At 43.4% G+C, this 25,869-nt stretch overlaps 2 protein-coding genes across 2 annotated transcripts; both read left to right on the top strand.

Annotated features, from left to right (window-relative positions):
• The first annotated feature begins 1,255 nt into the window (after positions 1-1,255).
• LOC136441610 (nose resistant to fluoxetine protein 6-like) lies at positions 1,256-15,098 on the top strand. Its single transcript, XM_066437992.1, has 16 exons — positions 1,256-1,672; positions 2,686-2,861; positions 3,259-3,352; positions 4,354-4,453; positions 5,530-5,626; positions 7,445-7,583; positions 7,981-8,148; positions 9,095-9,188; positions 9,486-9,587; positions 10,034-10,196; positions 10,847-10,926; positions 11,382-11,495; positions 11,980-12,097; positions 12,807-13,002; positions 13,428-13,570; positions 14,506-15,098. The coding sequence occupies exons 1-16, from the start codon at positions 1,342-1,344 to the stop codon at positions 14,614-14,616; spliced, it is 2,226 nt and encodes a 741-aa protein (XP_066294089.1). The 5' UTR covers positions 1,256-1,341; the 3' UTR covers positions 14,617-15,098.
• Positions 15,099-17,150: 2,052 nt separating this feature from the next.
• LOC136442519 (uncharacterized) lies at positions 17,151-22,689 on the top strand. The gene is made up of 7 exons (XM_066439420.1): positions 17,151-17,210; positions 17,963-18,715; positions 19,150-19,324; positions 19,903-20,029; positions 20,441-20,567; positions 21,170-21,361; positions 21,698-22,689. Exons 1-7 carry the CDS (start codon positions 17,172-17,174, stop codon positions 21,770-21,772), a joined length of 1,488 nt encoding a protein of 495 aa, XP_066295517.1. The 5' UTR covers positions 17,151-17,171; the 3' UTR covers positions 21,773-22,689.
• Positions 22,690-25,869: the final 3,180 nt, after the last annotated feature.

Raw genomic sequence — 25,869 nt, 5'->3', positions numbered from 1 at the left:
CTGTTGCAAAGCTCTTTTCTGCGGATCCGCTTTTCTTCTGCGCTGTGCATCAGTCTGAGTTCTCCTGAGGATTTACTGATAAGGTATCTACATGCCATCATGGCTTTTTGGACAAATTAGCCATTCGGCCGCGGCCAAATAACACTTTAGATGTCAACAATTGTGTACATTTAAGAGGCCTGGATTTACCGGTGTATTTAGCAGCATTACCACGCATAAAGGCTTAGATTACAGCTGAGGTTGTCTGTATTTTGAAAAGTGCACTTTTCACCACGCTTTTGTTTGTGCTCAAACTACGATTACAGATAAGAACATACATGTTTGCGCAGAAGTCAGGAGTATTAGTTTTCCACTCTGGTGTTCCACATTCATTATGACGCTCCACATAGTAGTCTGGATTAAGCAGTTACTCGCTCCAATACCCTTAAAAGGCACTATCTTAAGCTAGGGTCACACTAAACTCACGTCGTACCTGCGATGGGGTTTCTTCCGTCATGACAGCGCCGTACGTCGTGCATTTGGGAAAAACCGGGTGCAATAGTTAACACGTACAAAGTGGTGGTCACATATAACGTAGGTACATCGTGCGATGGTCTTTTGAATGTACCTATCGCAGGTAAATCGCACGTAAAATTAGCCATCGCCGAGCGTCCTACGCCGAAAGATAGCCAAAGATGATTTTGAACATGTTCAAAATTTCATCCTTCGTCGTACGATTTTTGCAGCCCACAATTCAGGCTTTTTTTCTAATGATGAGTGACAAATTCATAGATTTCAACCGCATTCTGACGGCTTAAGTTTTCCCTGATATTGCCAATGTTTATGCAAAGTGTAACCACCAGAACACGGTAGCAACCTGAAAACAGCGAGCCCGTGGAAGAGCCTGCTTCCAAGGTTAGATTTTCTACGTGTCAGATCCAGTACCACATACAGGTGATGCATACAATTGTTTGCTGTCTGTATACACGTGGGTTCATAATTAGATGTAGCTGTAGATATTGACAGGTGATATACCGTTGCACAACTTATCCAGCCACCTAGGATCATGGCATCGCTGACCTCTGTCCTCACAGTGTCAGCAGTATTTCAGGGTCCAGACAAGGATCACGTCAGGCCTTTTATCTTTCTTTCTCCCTGTGTCAACAAACCGCCCAATACAAACGGAGCCATTCGAAGTCACTGGTGCGAAAGGTCATCGCCCTTCAGAGCGGAAAGTTCACGTGAGGATGACGAAACCGCCTTAAGTCGCACGTTACGTCACATATTCTACCGCCAGTACCTTGTGACAGCTTAACCGCGAGCAGGTGTGTTCTCGAGATCTCCTTGGAAGGAACAAGAAGAATGAAGCTGCTTCTTTGTCTTAGTTTGTGGTCGGCTAGCTGCCTGCTGACTAGTTGTCAACTCGCACGTGTTCTGGACCTGCCGGGTCAGCTAGAACTTCTGACGACCCGATTTCAAGCGCGCGGTTTGATACAACAGCAAGCTTCTCAAGTCTTGTCGGAAAATTTTATCCAGCACCAAGCTTCCCAAGTCTTAGCTCAGGGAACTGAAACTAACTGGACCGATATCGTGGTGCCAGCCCAGCCAACGGGGAACGTCAGTCCGCAATGCCGGGACGACGTCCAGCAGTACATGCAGGATCTACTGCAAGGGAAATTCTACGCACTGAATAGTGAGTAAAGAAATGTAGCATGGCCACCATTTGTCAATGTATCGTAACGTTCCGTAGTTGTTAACATGACTAGGGAAGTCTGGAGACATATAAGGAGGCTCACTGTTTGGATGTTAGAGGTTTTTTTTACCGTGACACTGAACAAAAGACCTGCCAACGTTTCCTTAGTCCACTACATTTGAATTGAATTTGCTAATTGTTTACACTACCAGACAAATACCCGGTAGGAGGCTTTACTGTTAGAGTTTCTTTTCACATTTTGCACAACCAAAAACTCGTTTCGGTAGTACTACTACAAAAATGTATATCCCCCATGATTACAATGACTGGAGCCGTGCAGGTCTCACCGCTATATATCTGTAGCAGAATGACTAAGAAAATGTTGGCTGTATTGTTGGTTGTTCAATTAACATGGCGGTTCAAGAGTCGATTGATTTGCTATCCCGGTGAAGCTGTTCACAGAGGCTTGATTCCAGTGTGGCTAGCACTGAGAAGAATTTAACTGTCGACTTGTTCTCCAACCACCTGTCATGTCAGCTAACATAATGGCAAACAAACCATTCTAAAATGGCGTACTGCTATACTGGCTTTTTCTTTCATTACATCGAAAGGTCTTATGGTGTCGACATGTCCTATGAAATCTAGCTCTTAAGCGCAACGTCTCGGCCGTGATTATACCTGGCTCAAGTAAGATATTCTGAAATCGCCCCACTTTTTAGACTGGTCCTTATGACGCAGCGTTGGTGACAAAGTGCCCAGTTAGTTTGCTTTTAAGTCAAATATTAACCCCGGTTGACAGTGTTTGAGATGACGGCAGCATACAAAGCCTCTTAGATAAGCTAGGGTAATTAGGTCATGAACTGGTATGAAACGCAATGCTTTGGGGTGCCCTGTATATTTTTTCACTACGCTCTTTTAAAAACTCAGCCTTATGTCCCACACGATGAAGAGGATGGATGACGCTCTTCTATATGTGTATTGTCTTCTAAAATATCAAACTCAACCCTACACAGTACTTGACGCCGGTGGCAAGCCGCCCAGCGGGATTCTGGAAGGGAACTTCAACTGGCTCGGGAGCTACTCACAGTGCATCAACGTCACCAAGAAGGGGTTCGGCAGCACGTTCGACGCCAAGTACTACATAGCAACGCTCGCGCCTGTCGCCAAGCCGCCGCAGCTATCAGCAGGGGTGAGGGAAGATGTCGATGATGAAATAATGAATGAATGGTTATATTGATAGTATGTTTACGTTGATGAAGTTAAAGTAATCAAATTAAATTAAGCATCCTGGAAAACAACATTGTTTATACCAAAATAAAGCACCCCTTAGACAAATGATGCTTTTGATGAGAGAGAGAGAGAGAGAGAGAGAGAGAGACAGAGGCAGATCTGGAGAGAAAGAGAGACAGATCTATATATAGAGAGACAGATCTATATAGAGAGGGAGACAGAGAGACAGAGACAGAGATAGATAGAGAGAGGGAGGACAGAGAGAGGGGGAGAGAGAGATGGATATCAGGTGATGCGTGTTAGGTTTGTTACAAAGTTGATCGATGATATCTCCGCATGTTTGAACGTACCCTCAGGCTTCACCAGCTTTGGGTGGGCTCACGCTGCGTCTCGGGGTGTGCGTCCCTAACTCCTGTACCACGTCTGACGTCATACAGAGGCTCGACAACAGTGAGTCAAAACTTTGTGAAACAAGCTACCTGCATATCTAATAACATGAAAATCTGTCGTTCATTTCTTCAGTTATTCTCCTTAGAAGATTTTGACAATTACGCCATTGCAGTTTCAGTGACACCTACCACGGGGGCCCAAAATCGACCTTGACCTTTCTCCTTCCAACACCTACCCACATACCAAACATCATTACAATCCATCTACACGTTCTTCAGTTATGCTGACTTTAAGCATCCGGTGACACAAACATACACACGCACAAACACACACGCAAACACACGCAAAACAATATCCCCATGAAAAGTCTTTTTTTAATAGAGATAAACAGCATTATTAGGAATCTTGAACAATTTGACCATCATCTGCTTATTACAGGACTGGAACACTATCCTTTGATTACGGTAAACGGAAAATTGTAGGAAAATGCTTTCTGTAATGACGGTCTTAATTCACAAGTTGTACATACATGCGTTTTCTTGAATCTTATTTTAACCGGATGGAACTACGGTTCAGATATCTTGATACATTGCCTTTGGTCATGAAATATTCTACCCATCCCATCATGATTTCCTTGGGCTACACAGCTATCCAATCACATATATCACTAAAGGGCTATTCACTGGTAGCACTTAGTGTACTGCACTATCCTTCGGGGCCGCAGTTCTTAGGACGGGACGTTAAGCCGTGGTCCACTGTTCATTGTGCTTGTCGAAAAGAGCTAGGTGAATTTCCCCGGTACAATGAACCTATAGATACTGTACATAACGTCTGTCTTCTCTGTCACGACCAGTGGAAGATTAGCTCTTCTGTTCATTGAGTTCATTTGAGCTAAACCGGTTCGAGATCACTTTGAAATTCACTTTTTTTCTCTTTCTCATAAGTGCTAAACTGAACAGCAGTAAATTTGTCGCATTTCTAAGCCCTTAGTATGATTTTTTGGGGCAATCGAACCCATGACTTACCGCATGTGCATTGACGTGGTCGTTGCTCCGTTCCAGGCCTGTACTTCCGACTCCTGGTGGAGGGAGGAACCTTACAGGTGACGTCAGCGTCCTCGCCGACATCTCCCCCCTTGCACAACAAGACCATTGCGGCTATGTAAGACTCCCTATTACCTACCTACCTATAAGCTAGTAGCCTCCCTTGCAGGCCTTCTAGACGGCGCCGGCGTTGATTTGGGGGGGGGGGGGTGCTGACTCGCGATTTCGACCTATCGGGGTCGGTTCTTTTGCAGGGGAAATTGTATTGCCGCCCGTTTCACGAATTGCCCAGCAAAAGAACCTGGACCCGATAAGTTGAAAATTGCGAATCAGCGTCCCGCCTAAAAAATCAACGCTGGCGCCCTCCAGAAGGCCTGCAAAGGAGGCTGCATACCTAGTTTCTTGACCTCCAGGTCGTTGGGGTGGGGTGGGCATGTTTAAGGTAGACATGGAGATAGAGAGCTGTCTCCGGACTCGTCCATCTATTGGATTTTTCTGAAATGACACAGCTTTCATACCAATGTTGTTGCTTCTCGAATTAGCCAGTTATTCCTCTCCAGCAGTGTCGAGCAAGATGATTCTCACTCAGGGATAAGATTTGATAGATAAGATTACTTTTATTATCAAACAGCAGACGTACATTACTAAATGGTGTCTGAACTACCTTTCTAATTTACATCAAATGCATCCAACTACACTATTAATTTCCATTAAAAGCAGATGCTGTTACTGTCCATTTTATGTAACCTTTAACCTTACCATTGCCAATGAGTAAAAGAAAAAAGAGCCCCCAAAATGACGGCATCAAAACTACTATCATCCATAGCTGTAAAATTGTGTACATTTGTCAAAAATAACGACATTTGGCACACATGTGTTAGATTAATGTGTTCTGAACAAATGTAGGTATACATACATCTTTTTACTCGATGTTCTTGCATTTTTGCCTATTCTTACTTGAAGATGTATATTCTTGGATCCAGAAGATCCAGCACCATGATATTTTAAGCAATTTTGCGTACACTTGGTACAAATATGTAACTTAGCAACCACCATACAATACTGTACACTAATTGTTGACTAATACAGTGTCTTCAAAGAAACACATTTGGCTTACAATTTTTACCCCAAACATATATTTTTCGCTCCCTTGTCATGATAATGGTTTAAGTCTTGTTCTCCCCCCCCCCCCAGTTGTGTTTGCAGCGTCATTCTGATGTTCGTCCTCATGGGCACCGCGTATGACGTCATCATCCACCAGCCGAGACTAGGCGCCATCAAGAGTAGTAAGGTGTGTTGAGTTTTTGTTGACACGTCACAATTATCGTGTACATGACCTTTTTTGCAAAGATTGTCTCCAGCACCGCCCCAGCGCCGCCCCGCCCCCACACACATACATATACATATGAAAATACTGGCAAAGGGAATCGGTTTCCCAATAAAACGTGTATCCGGCTTCTGTGTCATTGCATGGTGAAGTTTATCAAGCTTACAATTGGACTTGACTATCGTCTATTCGACATGGTTAAACAAAGATCTCTAGTGTCACACAGTAAAGATAAGTCGAACTTATTTTTACATGACTCGGACGTGGTTTTGAACCCACGATCTTCCGGATGCAAACTGAACACTATACTCAAAAAGATTTTGCACCGGTTTAGTCATGTCCTAGCACCCCCCTCACACACACACAAAAAAAACTACAACGAATGTGACCGCACCCAAACTCTTCTGCCATGTCAAGAGCTCACTGGACCCGCGACGCGTTGGTGACCGAGTTGCGACCGAGCGATTTGACACCGCGCTAAACGAATTTCATAGATAAAAAACGAAACTCTTTTACACTTGGTGTGATTTGTTGTCTTTTTAGTAATACTTGTGAGTGTTACATGGTATTCCCATTGTAAAGTCAAGGCTAACTCAGATTCAATCTAGGACGCAGCGAGATCGCCAACACGTCGCGGATCCAATGAGAGGGGGGATTTAGATAAACAGACCCATGCCGTGACGTTGAACCTATCAGCTGAGTTTCTCCGCTGTATCCGATCCAACTTCAACTCAGCTCCCAGAAGGGAGCCGCTCGCTTTTATATTCTGATCAGATTTCTCCCGTTCGTACCAACCAACGACGCGGCAAGTACCACAGACCAATAAAGTTCACAACACTGTCTTATACGTGGATGTTTGTATTTTTCAAATGTCATGTTTTTGCTTGTGCAAGATGCTTAATGGTGTAGGAAAAATTTGCTCACCATGCCTGATGTAACAGTAGTTTTCCTCTAGCGCCTGCTCACATGCTTCTCTAAAACAGGAACCATTTATCTATTTCATCTGTTGAAAACCTTTCTAAGAATTCAACTTCGGAATTCAATTAATCATAATTTCTGGTCTTCAGATATAGCAGACATAACAGAAATAAGGATGGAGGATATTTGCGCGCAAACGTACATATTTCCCCCTCCTGAGTGATCACGTCATTTGTCAATCTGACTAAAATCGTGCCTCTAGTCTGGGGTGAGTGGCCAGATCGACTCCCGGCAGCGAGGCACATGATACATGAACAAATTGAATCATATAGAGCAGCCTTTGTGATGCCGTAGGGCCAGTGGGTTGTTATTCACTGTGTCTAGGACATAGTATCGAAAGGCAGAGCCAAACCCTCTCCTTCTACCACCTTCTGCCTCCACAACAGAAGTTAGGTGCCGTTTCTACCCTTGGATGAAGTGGGGGGGGGGGGTCGTATACAGTGTCTTTTCCAAGGGCACAACATCGGTGGCATGTCAGGGGATTCGAACCCAGGACCTCTGGGTTCTGGGACAAACGCCCTAACCGTTAGGCAAACACGACGCCGTCAGTAATGGTTGAGGATACATGTAAGGTGCACGATGATAGAAAATAACATCAGCAACCCTGCCTGCTATTTACATGTTCGTAAGTTTTCTTATGTGTCCTTTAGTTTCTATGTACACGTACTTAGACTATTGTTATAGCTTGTTATACTGTCCATGTCAAAATTCCAATGTCTTGTCTTTGTCAGCATAGCTAGCAGTCTTGGCTGTGTGCCCTGAACAGCCAAACCAATAGATAAAATGTGTTTTTTTCTGCCATAGGAGCCAGAAGACGGAACGGAAGAGAGGAACGGCGAAGTATCCCATCAACATGTCGACAGCGAGCAGCCTGATGAGCGAACCCACCTCATCAACTCAAGCAGAAAGAAGCAGACAGACGCTGCGGCAGCAATGGAAGAAAGTAAGACCCACACAAGAAAGGAGATAGTGGTGTACATCTATTTTGAAGGTTTTGGGGCTGTATGTGTGTGGGAAGCTATCCCCAGGACGAGAGCTCAATACTCCAGCAGTCCATGAAAAGAAGCTATTGCCATAGAACTTACATGATGCTGTCATCTTTATCTGACGTGACAGCAGTTTGCCTCTAGCTCCTGCTCATATGCGTCTCTAAAACAGAAAACATCAAATTATTTCATCTGTTGAAAGACTATCTAAAAATATAACCTAGGAATTCAAATAATCCTAATTTGTGGTCATCAGATATAGCAGACATAACAGAAACAAGAGTGGAGTATATTAGTCTAGGGAAAGAAGGTATTGCCATAGAACTTACATGATGTTGTCATCTTCATCTCCAGATATGTCCTGCCGAGTTCTCCTGTGTTTCTCTCTCTACACCAACATCGCAAAGCTCCTCAGCACCAGCCAGGCTCCCGGGGCGATCAAGTGTCTCCATGGCATCCGCTTCCTCAGCATGACCTGGGTCATCCTGGGACACACCTACGCCTTTGCCTCACCTGTTATTGGTAAGTATTCACTCTTAGTCTCTTTGTAACAGTGGGGTTCAAGCGCTACCAACTGACTAGTCTAACTGGTCCGAATCTTTTAGCCAAGCGGTTGTGGGGTGCGGTCTGCGATAGCGGGCCCGGGGTTGATCCCGGGGGCCAGGGGACTCTTGTTGCGTCACATTCTGTGCCCTGTCATCGATACTGTGCCCAGGCACGGTTTGTGATAGTGCCCGCGTGTCACAAACCGTGCCTGGGACAAAAGCACGTTTTGTGACACGCGGGCAGCGTCACGAATCGTGCCCAATCGAGCACAGTGACACACAGGGGGTCTTGTCGTGTTACATCTTATAAGTGGTATTCTATAGAGACGAAACCTTTCAGAGACCGATGAGTGTCTAAAACTTTAAAAGTCTCTCAACGTTTTTTAAAATGATTTCTAAAGGATTTTTTAGTGATCTCAATGACCAATGATTTCTGGTTGATCATGGGCTGCTTGAATTCACGAAAGGCCATTGAAGAAACGATTCTTCCTACCTTCGTCTTCTTCTTCTTTGAGGTTAGGCAGCCAGCATCAGCATGTTGATGAATCTTCTGCGCTTGACGGGTAGTGCTAGTGCTGGGATGGTTTCTGTTGTCTGTACCAGTTGTGACAGAGGGAAGGTGTCTAGTATACATGTCTAGCTGGGTCTAGTGGAGGTGGGTCACCCTGTCCCTGAAAGACGCCAGGGAGGGGGCAGCCACCATCTCTGCAGGCAAAGAGTTCCACTCTGCAACTGTCCGAGTCACCTAGCGACGAGTAGTAGCAACTGTCAGCCAGCATAGCTAATGTCGAAACATTGCCAGACTGGAGACGTGCTTTTCTGGGGGGACGAATCCCTTTCACCAAGGCTGAAAAGCTGTAAGACGGACGACTATATAATCAGGTCATTATCAAATATGATTCATTGTGATGTTTTCTTCACAGAAAACCCATTGGCCGCTTTGGATGTGATAGGGCAGTTCACGTTTCAAGCGGTTGGAAACGCCTACGTGTCGGTGGACTCCTTTTTCTTCCTAAGGTGAGGGGATAATTCTTTATTAGACTTCCGTCTTATCGGACGGGATTCTCAGTTTGAAAATGCCACTATAAATCGAAAACATTCAACGGGTCTTATAAACGGTCATAGTGTGGGATTGTGCTTGTTGTGTGTGTCATAGAAAATTTGAATCTGGACAAAACAAACAGACAAAGCCAGATTTCCCATACAACCTGAATCTAATTTAACCATGTATTACATCAGCGTTTCCTTTATCAACGTGTTGTATAGACGTTAAAGCGAAAATTAAAGAAAGAAAGTCTTGATCCGTCCCTCCAGCGGCCTGTTGACAGCCTACCTGCTCCTGAAGCAGATCCAGAAGAGCAGGGAGAAGGGGCAGTCCATTCCGTACTGGATGATGTACGTGCACCGATACTGGAGGTGAGATCTTGATTAATATATAACTGTTATGAAGTTATACCACTCCATACAATGCTTATACCTATGTCCGTCTTAAGAATTTACCACTAAATGAAACTGTGGAATTCACGATGTTATTCCATCACGACAAATCGAGGTTGCAAGGATTAACCTTTTTTTTCATCCGTTGTACCCTTCAATCTGGAAGAGTCTCAAAGGCGTCAAACCTCTACAGAAAAGAAGAATCTAATAGACTTATCGGGCAGTGTACGGGTGCTCAGAATGTGGTTGTTCGCCCTGTAGTGCCTAGTGGCGAATTGCCTGCCCAGTGCAGTGTGATTGGCTGAAAACACGAGCCCTGTTGAAGCCTCTTTGGACTATTAGCTTAATATTGACAAAGCGTAATACTTCGCTTCAGTGCCGCTTTACCTTTACTCATCTCATGACCACATTTGTTTTTCGTCCAGACTGACCATGCCCTACGCGTTCGTGCTGTTTCTGTGGCTGACCGTGTACCCGTACATGTTCGTCGGACCCTTCTGGCCGGGAGAGGCCATAGACCCGACCTGTGGGACAAACTGGTGGACCAATCTGCTCTACATCAACAACGTCGTCAGTTTGGATAAAATGGTATGCTTCTGTCTCATTTTTAGGCATAGAGCATCAATGCATCATGTAGAACGGGTTCCTGTTTAAGGCATTTCCTAATATACCGAAAGTGTGCCACTTCTGGTAATTGCGACATATCGCTTCTGGTTACTGCTGTTGATAGTTCCCAGTTCTCTGTTATCAACCCTTTGTACTATACTGCCTACCTGACTAGTAAGTGTCTAGGCCTGTGACTCGCCCGTTGCTCGTCTCCGTCAGGTTCCTCCATACAGCACGATACCGATCCTTCGCTTTCGCTACCTTTGAACTTACTCCTGTGCCTTAGGCTATCTAGTCTTCTCTGAAGTCTAAGAGTTGCAAACTCCCGGCTGTAAGCTGTGTAGACCATTGTTTGTGGTGGTCTTTTTATAACGTATAAGGAGACCACATATATAATATTTAATATTTTTTGTGGAGGTTTCCTTGTGGCGTGGCAGCCTGATGGTGCTATTCTTTTTTAGGTACACAACCAACTGTAAATATTTAGCAATATTTTTAGATGTGTTTGCCGATATGTATGTGTTTGTCAATATGGGCCATCGAGTCTTAAGTAAAAAATAAACATAACGTGACCCAACCATTTTAGCCTTCTGGCCCGAATGTTGTTTATCCCCTGACGTTTCCGTCCCTAGTGCATGGGCTGGTCCTGGTACTTGGCGAACGACATGCAGTTCTTCGTCATCGGCGTTCCTCTGGTCTATCTACTGTCAAGGTAAGATGACACGCTGAATAAATTGTGCAATGTTTTCAGATATTAATATATCAATATCAGATTAGTGAGATAAGATATTTGCGGCGAGTGATGTATTCTTATTTTATTTTAAACGACTATCCCCTGATGTTTTGATTTTGTCTTTCGCACAAGACAGTGGATGTCTCTCATGATTTTACTGTAACAGCAAGTTACATATTATAACGAGAACAGTCTTTCATCTCAGAACTGAACTTATCGGGAATAATTTCATTAGGTCGAAAAATCAATGATAAGCAAACAAAAACGTTTTTCTCAGAAAGTCGTTCACCTTCCAACGTTTCGGTAAACATTTTGCCACCTTCCTCGGGGCAATACGGTTCTACTTGGTACTGCAGCTAGGTGTCGCTGCTGCAATGGGAGGATGCGGTCCCAAACGTGACTGATGTGACTAACACACATTTAACCCTATACAGATGGCGGCCAGTCGGGTTTGCTTTGAAGCTGGCTCTTCTTCTATCGAGCTTCATCGCGACAGCGTTGATCTGCCTACATGATAAACTCAGCCCCAACCTCTTGGGAATGTCACAGTAAGTCACTTTTTACCTCATAATGTGTTATTGCATATTAAGTAGCTGTTATGTTATTGATATTGGGTAGGAAGATTACTCTCCGCAGCCAGGGGATGAATTGCAAGGAGCGCTGGTCTGGAGTGACGGCCATTTATGTCTTGGCATAAATAGTTAAAATTTGGAATGAAAGCTTTATTTTAGATGTCAGATGTCAAAGGAAGTGACCTTTACTTCACTCTCTTTAGGCATCAATTAGGGCCTCCATGAATTTCACTGTCATGCCGAATCATTTTCTTCTATATTCATTACTTCATTATCATTTCGTTATATGTTATTACATCTTGTTTGTTACAAGTTTTGCATTCTTATCTGTCCACTTTTATGTCCTGTGCATATATGTGTTATTAAAGTGGTGTTTTGTTAACTTGAGTGCGCCACCACTACGTCATTATTGCCAGCTTACTAAATCTTGACTGAAAAAAAAAAAACCTCATCCGTGTAGGCCAGGATGGATGGAGGATTACTACGTGAAGCCGTGGTGCCGGATCGGGCCGTACCTGGTCGGGATGACGGTCGGGTGGTTGATGGTCAGAATCAAAGGAGCGTCAGCCTACCGAAAGGTGAGTCAGCACATCCTGGCATTGCCATGGATACGGTCGGGTCAAGGGTACATTCAAGAGTATTGTTCAAAGTCTGTGTCATGTTGGCTTAAAGTTTGGAGTGATTCAGTCATACTGCTTTCTTAGGCACCCTATAATCACTTCTTGTTTGCATCTATGGCAGCGTTTTCAAAATGATCGTTCTCCAAGTTAGTGAGATTGACAAAAGGGAATTATCATGGTCATCTGATTTAGCAATCAAACAAAATACTACATATGAGTGCATTACTGAGTTTCTTATATCATCTACATGTAAAGAGAGTGTAATATTTGCTATTATAATTAATGTGCCATGCGCCAGTATCAATGATCCTTACTTAAGAACAAAAGTTTAACATTTCAAATCATTCATTACCGCCCATCGGCGTAACACACCAGCTGTGCAGATACGCGGCGCAGCAGCAGCATATCATATTAGACTGAACGACCTGTCACACCTACCCTTTGCACATCTAACTGCCCCGTAGGGGCGAACTGGAGCTTATCTAGCTGACTGGATCTTATCTGGCTAGCATATACGATTTTCGGTGCCCCGTGTAGATCTGCTTGGAGGTTAGCGAAGATGCTCCTGGTGCCACGTTGGTCATAACGAATTCCACATAGTTCTAGAAAAATTACTCCTAAGAAATTCTTTTTCTCAAAATAATCAGCTTTCTTGAATGTTTTCCAGACTATGACAATAGTTGCTCCTATCGGCTGGGCCGTGTCCACCGCCGCTGCCCTGGCCGTGCTGTACGGACTCTACGGTACCTACCACGGCACCGTCATGACCAACTCGGAGAGCGCGTTCTACCTCACAGTCCACCGCACCGTGTGGGCCCTGGCGCTGGGCTGGCTGGTGCTAGCATGCTTCTACGGATACGGAGGTAACGTCTGCTTCTCAATTCCCATTGGGCACCCTAAAACAGCCACATACAAAACATGTGGTGTTATTTAGGCCTTCTCAAGAATGCATTGAACATTTTAATATCTTTAGCATGCAACACAGACACACAGACAGACAGACAGGCAGACAGACACGCACACGCACACACACACACACACACACACACACACACACACACACATTCAAAGAAGAGAGACACACGTGTACACACAGACAACCTCAAAGTAATGATTTAGTCGTTTGTCATAAACCTGGTCACCAAGTCATATAGTTCTGTGCATTTTTACAATCCACATTGTCCTCACCACCATTTACCTTGGTCCCTTGAGTGTAAACTTGCTGAATCCAGGTTTGACTGTAATTATAAAGGACAAATTGTGACAAAGATATCCGTTTCTCTTTCAGGAGCGGTGAACACGTTTCTGTCCTGGGACTTCTTCGTGCCGCTGAGCCGGCTGACGTACTGCGCCTACCTGGTGCACCCCATGATCATCTACATGGCGTTCTACGACCGGGAGGTCACGCTGCACTACACCACTCTCATGGTGGTAGGTTTATAATGGTTCTTAACCACAGAACATTAAATCATCGACACAAACCCACTGTGTTAGTTGACTAAAGAAGATACAGATAAGGGGCGGTCAAACTCGATGAATATCCTACTTCACCGTAAAACTAACAAAACCGCAAGAAAAGCTGACTAAAGAAAAAATCACTTTCGAACGAACTCTCGGCTATGCCTGTTTGAAAGTTAGATTTCTATTAATTTTTTTGCCTGATCTAAGTAGCTGTTTATCTCAAGCGATGGTTTCTAAGGACTTGGCTAAGCTCCCATTTGGTCTGTCTCTACTTTTCTCCTTTTTATATTTTCCTTATTTTTGTAGACATGTGGTGGTGGGAAGGGGGGCACAGCGACGTATCTTACAAGTTCAACGTGTTTATTTGTTTATTGAAAGTTATTTACAAGTTCGGATCAAATTAGGTCAATCAAACATCGTCGAACAAGGTTCTAATTCAGCTAGACACGGGAGTTTCAAAGCCTGTTGGGAGACATGCACGTAGCAGAGACATGGAAAACATATATTTGACAAATACTTTGACTTTATTGTAATTAACAAGAGAATTATTATCATATTCATCATATCCTTTGCTTGAAAGTTCATTTGTGTTGGTAGAAGTCATTCTGGAACGAGTTTTAACTGTTGACGCTGAGATGACGTAACGTTATGCAGATGAGACACGTGACTCGGTGAGCAGTCCTCTATAGGGACGGGGGACGCCACAGACTTTCTGCAACTTATGATCTACTGCTCCCAGAGTCACGTGTCTCATCTGCATAACGTGACGTCATCTCAGCGGTAGATTGCTCATTCCTTGACAAAGACTGGTGTTGTACAGTCGAAAATTTTGGTTATTCTATTTTTTGTGTTGGATATTACAGTTCAAACTCGTTCCATAATCATCATATCCTTGTTTATTTCAGATTTATAGTTTCGTCGGTAACCTGGTGCTGTCCTACGGCCTGGCGTTCCTGGTGTCGGTGACGGTGGAGGCGCCTCTGCTGGGACTGGAGAAGATCGTCTTCCGGAAATAATGATTCCATCTGAAAGTGTCTTCACTTCATTAACATATCTATTCAGAGTTTTGTTATAAAACCTGGTTCTGACAGATCTTTTCTTAGTCACTGACGAAAGATAGCGGATGCTGTCTGAAACGTCTGACTGTTTCGAAATTCTATCCAGTTGATTGAGTAACTATTTTGGGCGTTATAATATTTCTTTTTTAATTTTTCATTGTTTTTTACAAAAATGATACACAGAAATTGTCAAATAGAACAGCGACAGTGAGCACAAGAACTGATGCAAACGTAAACCACGGATTCAACGGCAAACTATGAAGATGATCATTGAAAATACATAAGAAGTAAAAAAATAACTTGAAATTAGTCTACATCTTTACGTGATGTCTACTAGTATATGATACTAATATAAAACAATAGGAGGATAACAAAAGGCAATTGAATATGGCGGAATCAGTATCAAACAGAAGTATACATATGGAAACAATGACACCTTCGTATTATGCTCGTTCTCATTTAAATGTACACATTTTGTAATCTCCGTTACCGATTGAAATAAGACGTTCCTGGCATTAGGATATGCCACATATAAGATGTCAAACTGTAGTTTTTATGACGACTTAAAACTTTTCTAGCTTTTAAAAACAGCATTTTGGTACCTTATATGTGGCTTATCTTAATGCCAGAAACGTCTTACTTCTAACGGTAACGGAAATTACAAAATGTGTACATTTAAATGAGAACGAGCGATTAACTCCCGACGAATGTTGGCATGGGATTAACTTTATTGTTTAGGCAGACAAACACATCTCGGGGTACGGTAGTCTATACTGTGGTTTGTTGTCCAGATCTCCCTGAAAAAAAAATACATAATGACTAGGACAATGGACTTTATTGCATATTCATTCCCACCATGGGCTTATAATCAAATGCATTAAGTTAGATAACTTAAGTAGGAAAGTAGGAGAATAGAATGGATTCCAGGCTAGGCGACCTGAGCATTTAGATCAGGTATCTACATTCCATGATGGCTTTCTGGACAAATAAACCATTCCACGTCCCAAGAACGCTTTAAGTGTCGGCATTTGTGAAGCCTGGATTTACCGATGGATTTAGTAGAATTATCACACATAAAGGCTTAGATTACAGCTGAGGTTGTCTATAGCTTGAAAAGTGCACTTTTCACCACGCTTTTGTTTGTGCTCAAACTGCCATTACAGATAAGAACATTACATGTCTGTGCATAGGTCATACGGATTAGTTTTCTACTCTCGTGTTCCACATTCGTTCTTAATTATGGCGCCCCGCACAATAGTCTGGATCAAGCTGTTAGTCACTCTAGTAATTCTGAAAGTTTAAAAATGCGCTATCTTGAGGACACATTTACTTGCTTCCATGTAGATGACTGGGCTACCGGCATATTTCTACGTCCACTTGTTCTTTATGTCCAATTGTATCCTCATTGCTACGTGTTCTGATGGTTCCTGACAAACATGGCAATCGAACAACAGTACGCTGAATTGGAAAATGAATAGAGACTGCCAATTGGTAAAAGTGCTCTACTCAAGGAGCATGGGGTATGAAAGTACAAGATGTAATATCACCATCGCTATAACATAGCACGATAGCTATATATGATACGTAATCAGCAAAAGACGAAAGCATATTGCCGTCTGTGGCGCATGCTATGGAGGCGGTACGGCCATAGGCTCCACTAGGCCGTCTTCCGGAGATACGGATCGTAGAATTCGGTATAAAAGTGCAATAATTGGCCAAGAGAGTCAGTCCACGGGAAGGTCCCTCCCTTCGCCTGCGAATGAAACCCTATGGTCGCCAAACTCTCCTGGCAATTATTATCCCAAAACCGGCGTAGTCAGTCTGGTAGAGACTAGTACGGTCAGTTGAAGAAGTGTTCTGTTTGAGGGCTGGGCACCTGTCTCGAGGAACATGAGGTAGACTAACTGTACAAAATGGATGAACTATCGCCATAATGTGAGACCTTCAACGAATCTGAAATGAGACCTTGCCGTATCATGCCGTAGCCTAGATTTGTCCTACAGGACGATTCTATTATCCGAAGCCAGCCACCGTGACGTGATTACTGTATGGCGCATATCGGGTGTGTAACAGTTACATGTATCTCATGCGCAACAAAAGCGGAGGGGCATGTGCAAACACTGTACCTCGCCACGCCTTGAAATGTGATATATATCATAGCTTACCGCACCAACAGTATTACGTGGTTATCAAAACTTTTCGATAATTCTGCTCCTCTCTGTTTAGTGTTCCTTTTCCAGATTACGAAATCGAAGCGATGGCACAGCTGAAAATTATGCAGTAATTATCTCTGACCAAACAGCCGTGATTTAATCCTTACGAACAATTAAACTTTCGCCCTTAATAGCACCTTGTTGGACGGTGAGCGATTTTAGGACGACTGTCCCCTAGTTACCGAGATCCCTCTGTCACAATAAACACAGACATAGAAACAGGCCAGACGATCTTTTGGATTATCTTTCGGACGGGCCAGTCGCAGTAAAGCACCTGTACGGACGAGAGCAGGCCACAGGATGGGTTGCTCGTCGTCCCAGGAAGCCGACAATGCAAAGGTACGATGTTCGAGGTCTTTAGACGAGTCTAAAACAGCGTAGATCGTGGCAAAATTGATACGTTTACGCCTGTTTAAGCCATTTAAACATACATACTGCAGTCTTGGTCGTCCGTATAGAGAGGGCAAGGCAGATTCGACTGTCGTAGGTTTGAAAGACGTGGATTTAAACTTTGAGTAGCAAGAATATTTCTCATTTTAGGCCTGTTCCAGTTGAAAAAAAATTTGTTGCGAACCTGTTGTACTCACATAGTATAAAACGTTGAATACTACACGGTGACACCTATTGTTCAAAATCGTTGTTGTGTGTGTTGTACGACCTACTCCCGCTGTTTGCCGTGTTTAACGACTCTTCTGGTCAAGAAATCAGAGACTTTGATTAATATCTTGGACGTTGTCACTCGCCCTACTTGCATTCAACTTTAAAGAGATGTAGTCTTTAAAATGAACACTACGATTTCGTACTCAATATCGGTAAGTACAGTGCATGTATATAGTGTTTGTTCTTCTCAGAAATACTTTGGATACTTTGTTTAGTCCACTGGCTAACATACAAGATTTCTAATCTTCCTGGACATGAATCACATTTACAAGGTTTGGAAACAACTTTCTGTGTTTCATTTGCTAAGGCCGTATTGAGAAATGGTTTCACAACAGAATTACTAATACCCCATGTTATTGTAATCGGCTTGAAAGGGTATAATTAACTTGTTGCTGATTGCACATTTGCAATTTTTTTCCGGGTCAATGCAGGGTGGCGAGAGGAAGGTAGACCACAACCTGGGTTTGGCTATTATAGACATCTATCTGAAGCAGGTTCAAACCATCAAACGGGGGGTGGAACTGTCGGAGTGCCACCAGCCCGTCTCCCGCTCCAAACTCAGACGTCTGACCGCCGCCAGCCATCCCGACTTCTCCACGGACGCCACAGAGGACAAGAAGGGACGCTCGAACTTCTCAGTAACGATGAGATACCCGGAGGCCTTGAAAATCCTGGAAGGAATATTCAGTAACCTTAAGAAGAACGGCCGCCCCAAGAAGGAAGACGTCTTAGAGTGGCCGTGCAAGAAACCGAGCGCGGGTGAAGACTCGTACACTCCACCTGAAGGGAACAGGGCGCAGGAGGTCAAGGTTGTGTCTGCGGATTTTACGGACGTTCTAAAACGCGAAATCCTCGTCATCAGTGACATCCACTTCGGGTCATGTCAGTGTGTGCCGCAAAATGTGCGCAAACTTTTAGACGTTCTCTCTGAGGTGACGGAAGATGGTACCGTCCACACGCTCGTTTTGCTTGGGGATATTTTTGACCTGGTGACCTGGCCGGTCAACCAGAACCCGAGGGCACCCGAAGTCTGCCAACTGGAGTGGTCGGAAGACGAGCTCATCCGAGCGTTTGCTGAACGGGTGGCGAAGATTGCCGAGGCCGGGGTTCGGGTGTTCTACGTGACGGGGCATCACGACCATGACATGACCGACGATATGGTAGAAAACTTGTTCGGAGACAAGGTAGGTGACGTCGGACAGTTGTTTTCTCACTCACGTGATAATGACATAGTTTATAGCCCGCAGCACGTTGCCAGAACGTGAGCGTTTAAGGTCGTGTTCTCGTATTTAAGGTTAATATCTCGCATATAGGTTTATTTAGTTGAGTCCAAAGACATATCTTATGCAACGTTCACCAAAGAGAACAAAAGAGATTCGGCCAATAGGTTTGAATAGCAGGCTACTTGCCGTATACGCATTACGTTCTGAATACGTGCTATAGCCCGCCATGTTGATGAGCTATGGACGTGTATGACGTCATTATTCCAGAGATATAGAAGAAGGAATGATGTTTCATACAACATTATTGTGAAAACAACGTGAACATAATGCCTTCCAAGTCAGGAAATTTAGATTACCGTTAATATTGATATTAATCGTCGGTCCTTTCTTTTCAGGTTGAGTTCGTTAAAGGTATCCTCATCTACAAGCTGAACACCGGGGAACGAGACTATTACGTCAGGTTCGAGCATGGGCACGAGATGGATCTAGTTTACACCAGAGGCAGACTTGACGAGGAGGATTTGATTCACGGCCACACCACGGGGTACTATGTGCGACGGTTCTGCTGTGGTAGGTGACGTAAACCTTAAAGGTGACCTCGGCACGAGCTTTATGGCTATCTTTTTTTATTTGTAGAACTTTTGTATTTGTGGTGTCGTGGTGGCGCAGGCTTTGGAGGGTGTTTGACCCAGAACCCAGTTGGAATCCGGGGTCCCCTGATTTTGTCCCGTTGACGTTGTGCCATTGGGAAAGGCAGTTTACTCGACTTTCTTCACTTCACTCAGGTGAAAATGAGTACCTAGCTTCGGTTAGAGACGTAAGTATTGCAAGCTACTTAGGTTACAGTTATGTATGCCTGATGAGAAAGAAGTGCTATATGTAACAACCAATTACACGTTTTATTTTGTCTGAGGCAAACCAAGTTGTGCTATTTTAAATATGTAACAACGAATTGCACGTTTTATTTTGTGTGAAGCGGACCAAGTTGTGCCAACTTGAATATGTAACAGCCAACTACACGTTTTATTTTGTCTCAAGCAAACCAAGTTGTGCTATTTTGAAGATGTAACAACACGTTTTATTTTGTCTCAAGCAAACCAAGTTGTGCTATTTTGAAGATGTAACAACACGTTTTATTTTGTGTCCAGCGAACCAAGGTGTGGGAGTCCGCGAGATGTTCTCCAAGATGTTCATGATGCGGGCCATCCTGCAGTACCTCGGGCCCGGGCTGCTGGACGTCGTCAGCGAAGACGAGAGACAGAAGAGGTTCCTCAAGTAAGTAGTTCCTCGCCTTTATATAATGAATGAATGAATTAATGGATGATTTTATTGTTCTTCCTTTGACTTTGGCATTGATTTTGGTATTCTACGTCATAAGTATTGTTTTCCAATATCTTTTGTACAACTGACGGCCTACATTTGACCATTTTGCAGCTGCTTCGTATGATTTACAGTATGGTGGAAAACTTTTTATTTCATTTTTGGAATCGGACGAAAATTGATGCATGCGCGTAGATTTCATATTGAAGGCAACTTTTTTTGCTAAACTTTTTTTTTTTTCACGCTCGCATGGGTTTTGGGGTTCCGGGAGGATGTCATCCATAGATATAATAATACGAACATGGTCTGTTATAAAGGTTAACTAGTGAGTTAGTTAATGAACCGGTTGATTTTTAACCTCCACAGGTTTACGTACGAACACGCCAACGGCAGACCCATCACCGGAAGTGAGGTAGTTCTTCTCGGGGACGGGAAGTACGTCACAGTCGACAACCTGTTACGTCAGAAGGTCACGAAAAGAGCCATTACCCGAGTAAGTTAAAAACAAAGGTATAAAGAGAAAACATAGGTTATAAGTTATGATTAAATCCCAAAGGAAACTGTCATTACGGAAACAGATTTTTTTCTGACACAAAAAGAGTGAATTCACAAAAATTGTGATCGGTCCTTTGACCTTTAATAAGGATTATCGATTGAGGCCTCGATGGCTCAGAACACGTGACTTTCCGAGCGTGTGACGTAAGCAATTGGTCAAAGGTGGTTGGAAGTCGGTATCGGGCCCCGACCTCGAAAAAGGTTGCAATTCATTTTGGATACAGTGCAAGTACGTACATTGCCTTTATCCCACGTGCACAGCACATTTCAATACAGTTCAATTTCTCTATCATAAATACTGGCCGAGATAGTTTCCCCTTTCCACTTTCTCCTCCAGAATTTAGGGAACCTGGTCTATGTTGAATCGCAAATCAGTGCATAAAAAAACACCGCCGGCGCTCCTAGAATTTTGCAAAGGATGCTACCTACATACCACGTACTAGTCTGCTGAAATTGTAATAGAATTCACCATATCTTGATACAATTGTTGTGCAATAGAGTTATTATGATATTAACCCCCCCCCCCCCCCCCCACTGTAGAACGGCCCCGACCAGACGGTTAACATGGTGATGGCGATGATGTTCGACTTCGGCGGGTTCCTGCAGACGTGCGAGGAGGATGTCGTCATCCTGGGCCACACGCACTACTGGATCACCGAGAAGTACACGGGCGCGAGGGGACAGGAAGTGCTGTACGCTAACACTGGGGCATGGTCGTACGGAGTCAAGGAGGTAAGGGTCGCTGTCAGACGTGCACTGACACAGAAGTTAAGCCTTAGAATCTACCATAACGCTACAAGCACTACTAGCAGCACTTGTGATGTATAGGACAGCACTTCATTGTGTTTATTAAGAATCGCAGAAACACTCACAAGCATCCATACAGACACACACATTACGTTGCTTCCTTTGGATGAGGTAATAAGAGAAAACGTGTGGAGAAACAAGACGGCAAAGTAATGCCAGAGTCCATGCATAAACGGTGAAAGGAATATGCAATAGTAGGTTCGTCATCTGCCTGTAATTTAGTCATATATTGACAGATTGCGTTTCTATCTTTTTCTTCAGGTGACTTACGTGAAAATAGTCCCACCGGCGGAAGAAGACGGAATAGTGGAGGTGATCAGCCAGCCTGCTCACTAAGTACACCAGAAATAGTCTTGGGAAAACATCTCTCTTGTATATTTTATGTTGATAAAAGAATGAATAAGTCCCCTGTACATTTTGATTTCAACGCGAATTGCTGTATCGTCAACTTCAGTGTAAGCTGATATCTTGGCATATCTCTGTATAAATAACGTTGGCTTTGTATGTGTCTTTTATAACGTTTTCATGACTTGGAATGTATAGTTTATATCTTAAAAATGAATAAAAAAAGATTAAACAACAGATGCAAATCTTATTACTTCCAAAATCTGAAGAAGAAATCTTCAGACTGAGATGCTATGTGGGACAAGTAGGTATAATTATAAGGATAACAATTCAACTTTAACCTTCTCACGTGAATTTTCGGGGTAATAAGCGCCTTTACTTAAATGTTTGAAATCTTTATTGAGTATACCACTTGGCAAACTTATCAAGTCTGAATTGTGATGGTATTTACATTCTTATTCTCCACATTACACGAGAGAAGAGTGGTGGCCCGCATCGTCGACAGATGAAAGCGGCGATGATGATGATGATGATGATGATGATGATGATGATGATGATGATGATGATGATGATGATGATGATGATGATACACAAGAGTTAAGACAGTTGTCATGTTTTAATATAGGATACAAATAATAACGCTACACTATCAGCTAAGATATTTTAAAGATTGTAATGAGTAAATCCGAACATGCTCTAGTCACGCAAAGTTCAAGGCCAACTCCAACAGCCTGACATCGACCTGATGTTGCCGTGCACGCGACGGTCGCCAGGGGACCACTTAATATCCAATCTGCAGCCATGACTACATACGTAATTTCGTGGTACACGCACTATTTCTCTTGCGTACTTTCTGTGCTTTTTTCTGTCATACGTATAGATTGCACGTGCATGAAGTATATTTCATTTGCTTCTTCCCTTCATCCATGTCATCATCTCGTTGTAAACATACCATATATATACCTCCGACGGAAGTTCTTGCTAAACGCTGCAGCTGTATATCAAGACTTATTAAGTTAAAATGGCATATGCAGCCTTACACCTCGCACTGATTATGAAAGATAGTCTGTGCGTGTGTTCTGCCACCATGAATGATGGGTACAAAGAACGTGTGACCAAATTAATCTGTGCATCCATACGTCAGTCTTAACACATTTGAGTCAATAAAGATTGATAAGATGCGCTTGAAAATGATATTTTTGCTAACTTTCTTATATTCAATACATTTGAAATAATGAAATAAAGTCTCTTAATTGTTCTATGTTTGTAAAAGTTGCAAAGAATCCTAAGTTTAAACCAAACCCTTTTGCGAACTAGAATCCTCGGTCAGATAGGTATAATAATTTGCTTGGGAGTTCAATTCAGTTTATTCACAATTCACAATTCAATTCTTCTTCATATTCGGCTTAACTGGAAAATTTATTCCACCTCCCTGGCCAACGTCTGCTATTTTCCAGTCCACAAAACGGTCTAATAGAGACTAAGAACATCGCAGCCAAGCCTAGAAGTGACAGCGGTCTGCATTATTGATGCGGAGAACCGGTCGATTCTGAGCGGGAAACAATGGAGAAGACGGCGTCGCCTTTTCGTGTTCGACACGATAACGACACTGAGAAGTATTCTTCTTTTGTTTGACAGTTAGGCTAGCAACGCGATCCGACTCAAATTGCGATCGGGTGGTTTTAACTCCCCATCCATTTTACACCTCACTGCCTATGTGATGTCGGGGAAAATGTCATGCTCTGTCCTCAGTTTGAGGTCAGCCGCTTTACGTACCTTTACCTTTAGCAAAAGATAATGTCTTCTCAGTATGAATATCGCACTGCGGAGCTACTTTTCCGACGACATGGGTACACTTATGGGGATTTTACCATCTTTTGCTGGATCGGACCAATTCGACGAAGGCTGTCCCACTGGCCAAAGATATCGATAATGGCTAGACTTTGTAATCGATGGCTTAATACCACAGCAAGTCTGATGAAGACGTGGTCTGTTCTGGAATATGCTTGAGGTGTACATGTGCTTAAACAAGGGACCTCCTGCACAATAATGCTCGTTGAAGGGACTGTATCTCCAACCGGAACGCAGATGGCAAGGCTGGGACTGGAACCTTGTGGATATTCCAAGTAACTTTACCGTTCTTTTATCACGATGCAAAAGCTTATATGTATCCACCAAATGCTGAGCATATGTACGACTTGTATAATGACGTGATGGACAAAGAAGGCAAGCAATTTCCCCTCTCGTTTGATTCAACACAAAAAAATCTGTGAAAAACACACATATGAAGAACCAAACGATCACGGCGCCTGGAGTATTTGTGCCACGGTTGAGTATGGACTACAAGGCAAGGAAGCTAAGTCGGTCTTCAAGTGTGAACAGTGACCTTAAGGTCTCCCAAAGAAATGATTTGGCGAGGTCGCTGTCTTGTTCGTCTAGAGAGAGCTCTTCTTCTCAGCCACTCTTGAAGAGTGACAGTTTACAAGCTCAAGACGACTTTGAGAAAAGAGGTTCGGCGTCTTCAATGAAGCCTGGACGTAGAGAGTTTCTTGGCAGTAACAATGGACCTCAAGACATTCCCTTTTTCGAGAAGCGACGGTCTAAGATGAGCTTTTTGAGTACAGACAAAATCCTAACGAGCAAGGATCTGAAGCTTCTTTCTTACAAAGAAATGCCCAAAGTCCTGTCTTGTCAAAGAGCGAAGGCGGGCCTTGTTTGTCATTGTGGGGCTGGCACGAAGAACGAATGGAGGGAAAGAACCATCATAGAAGACAAGATGCTGGATGGAGTGAACAAAAGAAGCATATCATGTCCATCGCTTGTAGATAAGAGCACCTATAAAGGAAAGCCGTTGTTTCCTAAGTTAGAAATGAGACACAGAAGGAACCAGAAACCTCCTCATATTTGGGGGTCTTGTAGAAACGTTGCCATTCCGCAGTCAAAGTCGGAGGTGACGCCGCGTAGACAGGAAGTGACGTACGGCAGAGAGGATGTGACGTGGTACGACAAGACTGAAATGACGTGTAGAGGAATGAAAGTGTCGCCGCGACTGGTGAAGCCGACGTTACTGGAGAGGTACAAGAAGGTCCAAGGTTTGTTAATTGGAATGTCATTTAATTGATTTACATTTATTATTGATACAGGCCTTAGATGATAATGTCGCTAGAGGTCGCTGCAGTTGCTGCTTTGACAAGAGACAATATCCACATATTATCCATGTAATTTATGGTTCATCTATTCACTTGTTCATTGTATTGCTTCTGGGTTGCATGTTCGTATCGATTTGTAGCTATTCAGTTTTCAACACGGTCCAATATTGTATTAGCTTGAAGGTTTAACAGGGATGAGCGGGTATATAAACTACTGGTTAGTCACGTTTGGGACCGCATTCTTTACATTGCAGCAGCGACACCTAGCTGCAATGCGAAGTACAACAAGTTAGTATTGTCCTGAGGAAGGTGACAGTCAACCTACCGAAACTTTGGCAGGTGATTACATGCTGGTAACGTGCAAAGAACTCCGTTAACCTGTCGTATTTCTTGTTTCCAGGAGGCGGGTTTGTGGAGGTGAGAAGTGTTCTGGAGCCCACCAGTTTCGGCAGGCCGTGCAGGAAGGGTTACATCAGTGTACATCTGCCCAGGATTCAACCGGACGTACCGGCACTGATGTTACAGCACCAGTCAAGATGAAGGACACCAAAAGTGCTTAGTTCACTCCATAATCAATCTGTTCGTTGTTATACAGAAACACAGATTGCATTCCAACAAAGAACATGACAACAACAACAACAAAAAAGAAAAAAAAAATGAAGGACACTTTCAGTGAATCTTAAACGAATTTGAAGTTGTCCACAGCTCTTTTATCAAAAGGGCATTATTTTGTCACCATGGCAACGAGTTATAGCCTAATATCCATCCTTTTTCAACCCAGATTGGCTCGTCTGATCGCTTTCCTGTCGAACTTGAGATGCAACTGGATGGATATAGCCTCTACCACAGGTCGCTGGCAAAAGTAGAAGTTGGCCAACTAGACAGATAACATGCCAGAGGAGTTAGTCCGCTAAAGAAGTCACAGTTTACGACCTATGG

This window comes from Branchiostoma lanceolatum, chromosome 9, assembly GCF_035083965.1.
Source record: "Branchiostoma lanceolatum isolate klBraLanc5 chromosome 9, klBraLanc5.hap2, whole genome shotgun sequence".
In the NCBI taxonomy this organism is placed as follows: Eukaryota; Metazoa; Chordata; class Leptocardii; order Amphioxiformes; family Branchiostomatidae; genus Branchiostoma; species Branchiostoma lanceolatum.
Note: the sequence above shows the minus strand (reverse complement) of the source record. Positions and strands in the feature narration are given on the sequence as shown.

Coding starts and splice junctions, on each gene's coding strand:
- LOC136442519 (XM_066439420.1), top strand. CDS start 17,172: ATGGGTTGCTCGTCGTCCCAGGAAGCCGACAATGCAAAG. Junction 20,030..20,440: donor AGACAGAAGAGGTTCCTCAA/GTAAGTAGTTCC, acceptor TAACCTCCACAG/GTTTACGTACGAACACGCCA. Junction 21,362..21,697: donor GGTCGTACGGAGTCAAGGAG/GTAAGGGTCGCT, acceptor CTTTTTCTTCAG/GTGACTTACGTGAAAATAGT.
- LOC136441610 (XM_066437992.1), top strand. CDS start 1,342: ATGAAGCTGCTTCTTTGTCTTAGTTTGTGGTCGGCTAGCTGCCTGCTG. Junction 2,862..3,258: donor CGCCGCAGCTATCAGCAGGG/GTGAGGGAAGAT, acceptor ACGTACCCTCAG/GCTTCACCAGCTTTGGGTGG. Junction 3,353..4,353: donor CATACAGAGGCTCGACAACA/GTGAGTCAAAAC, acceptor GCTCCGTTCCAG/GCCTGTACTTCCGACTCCTG.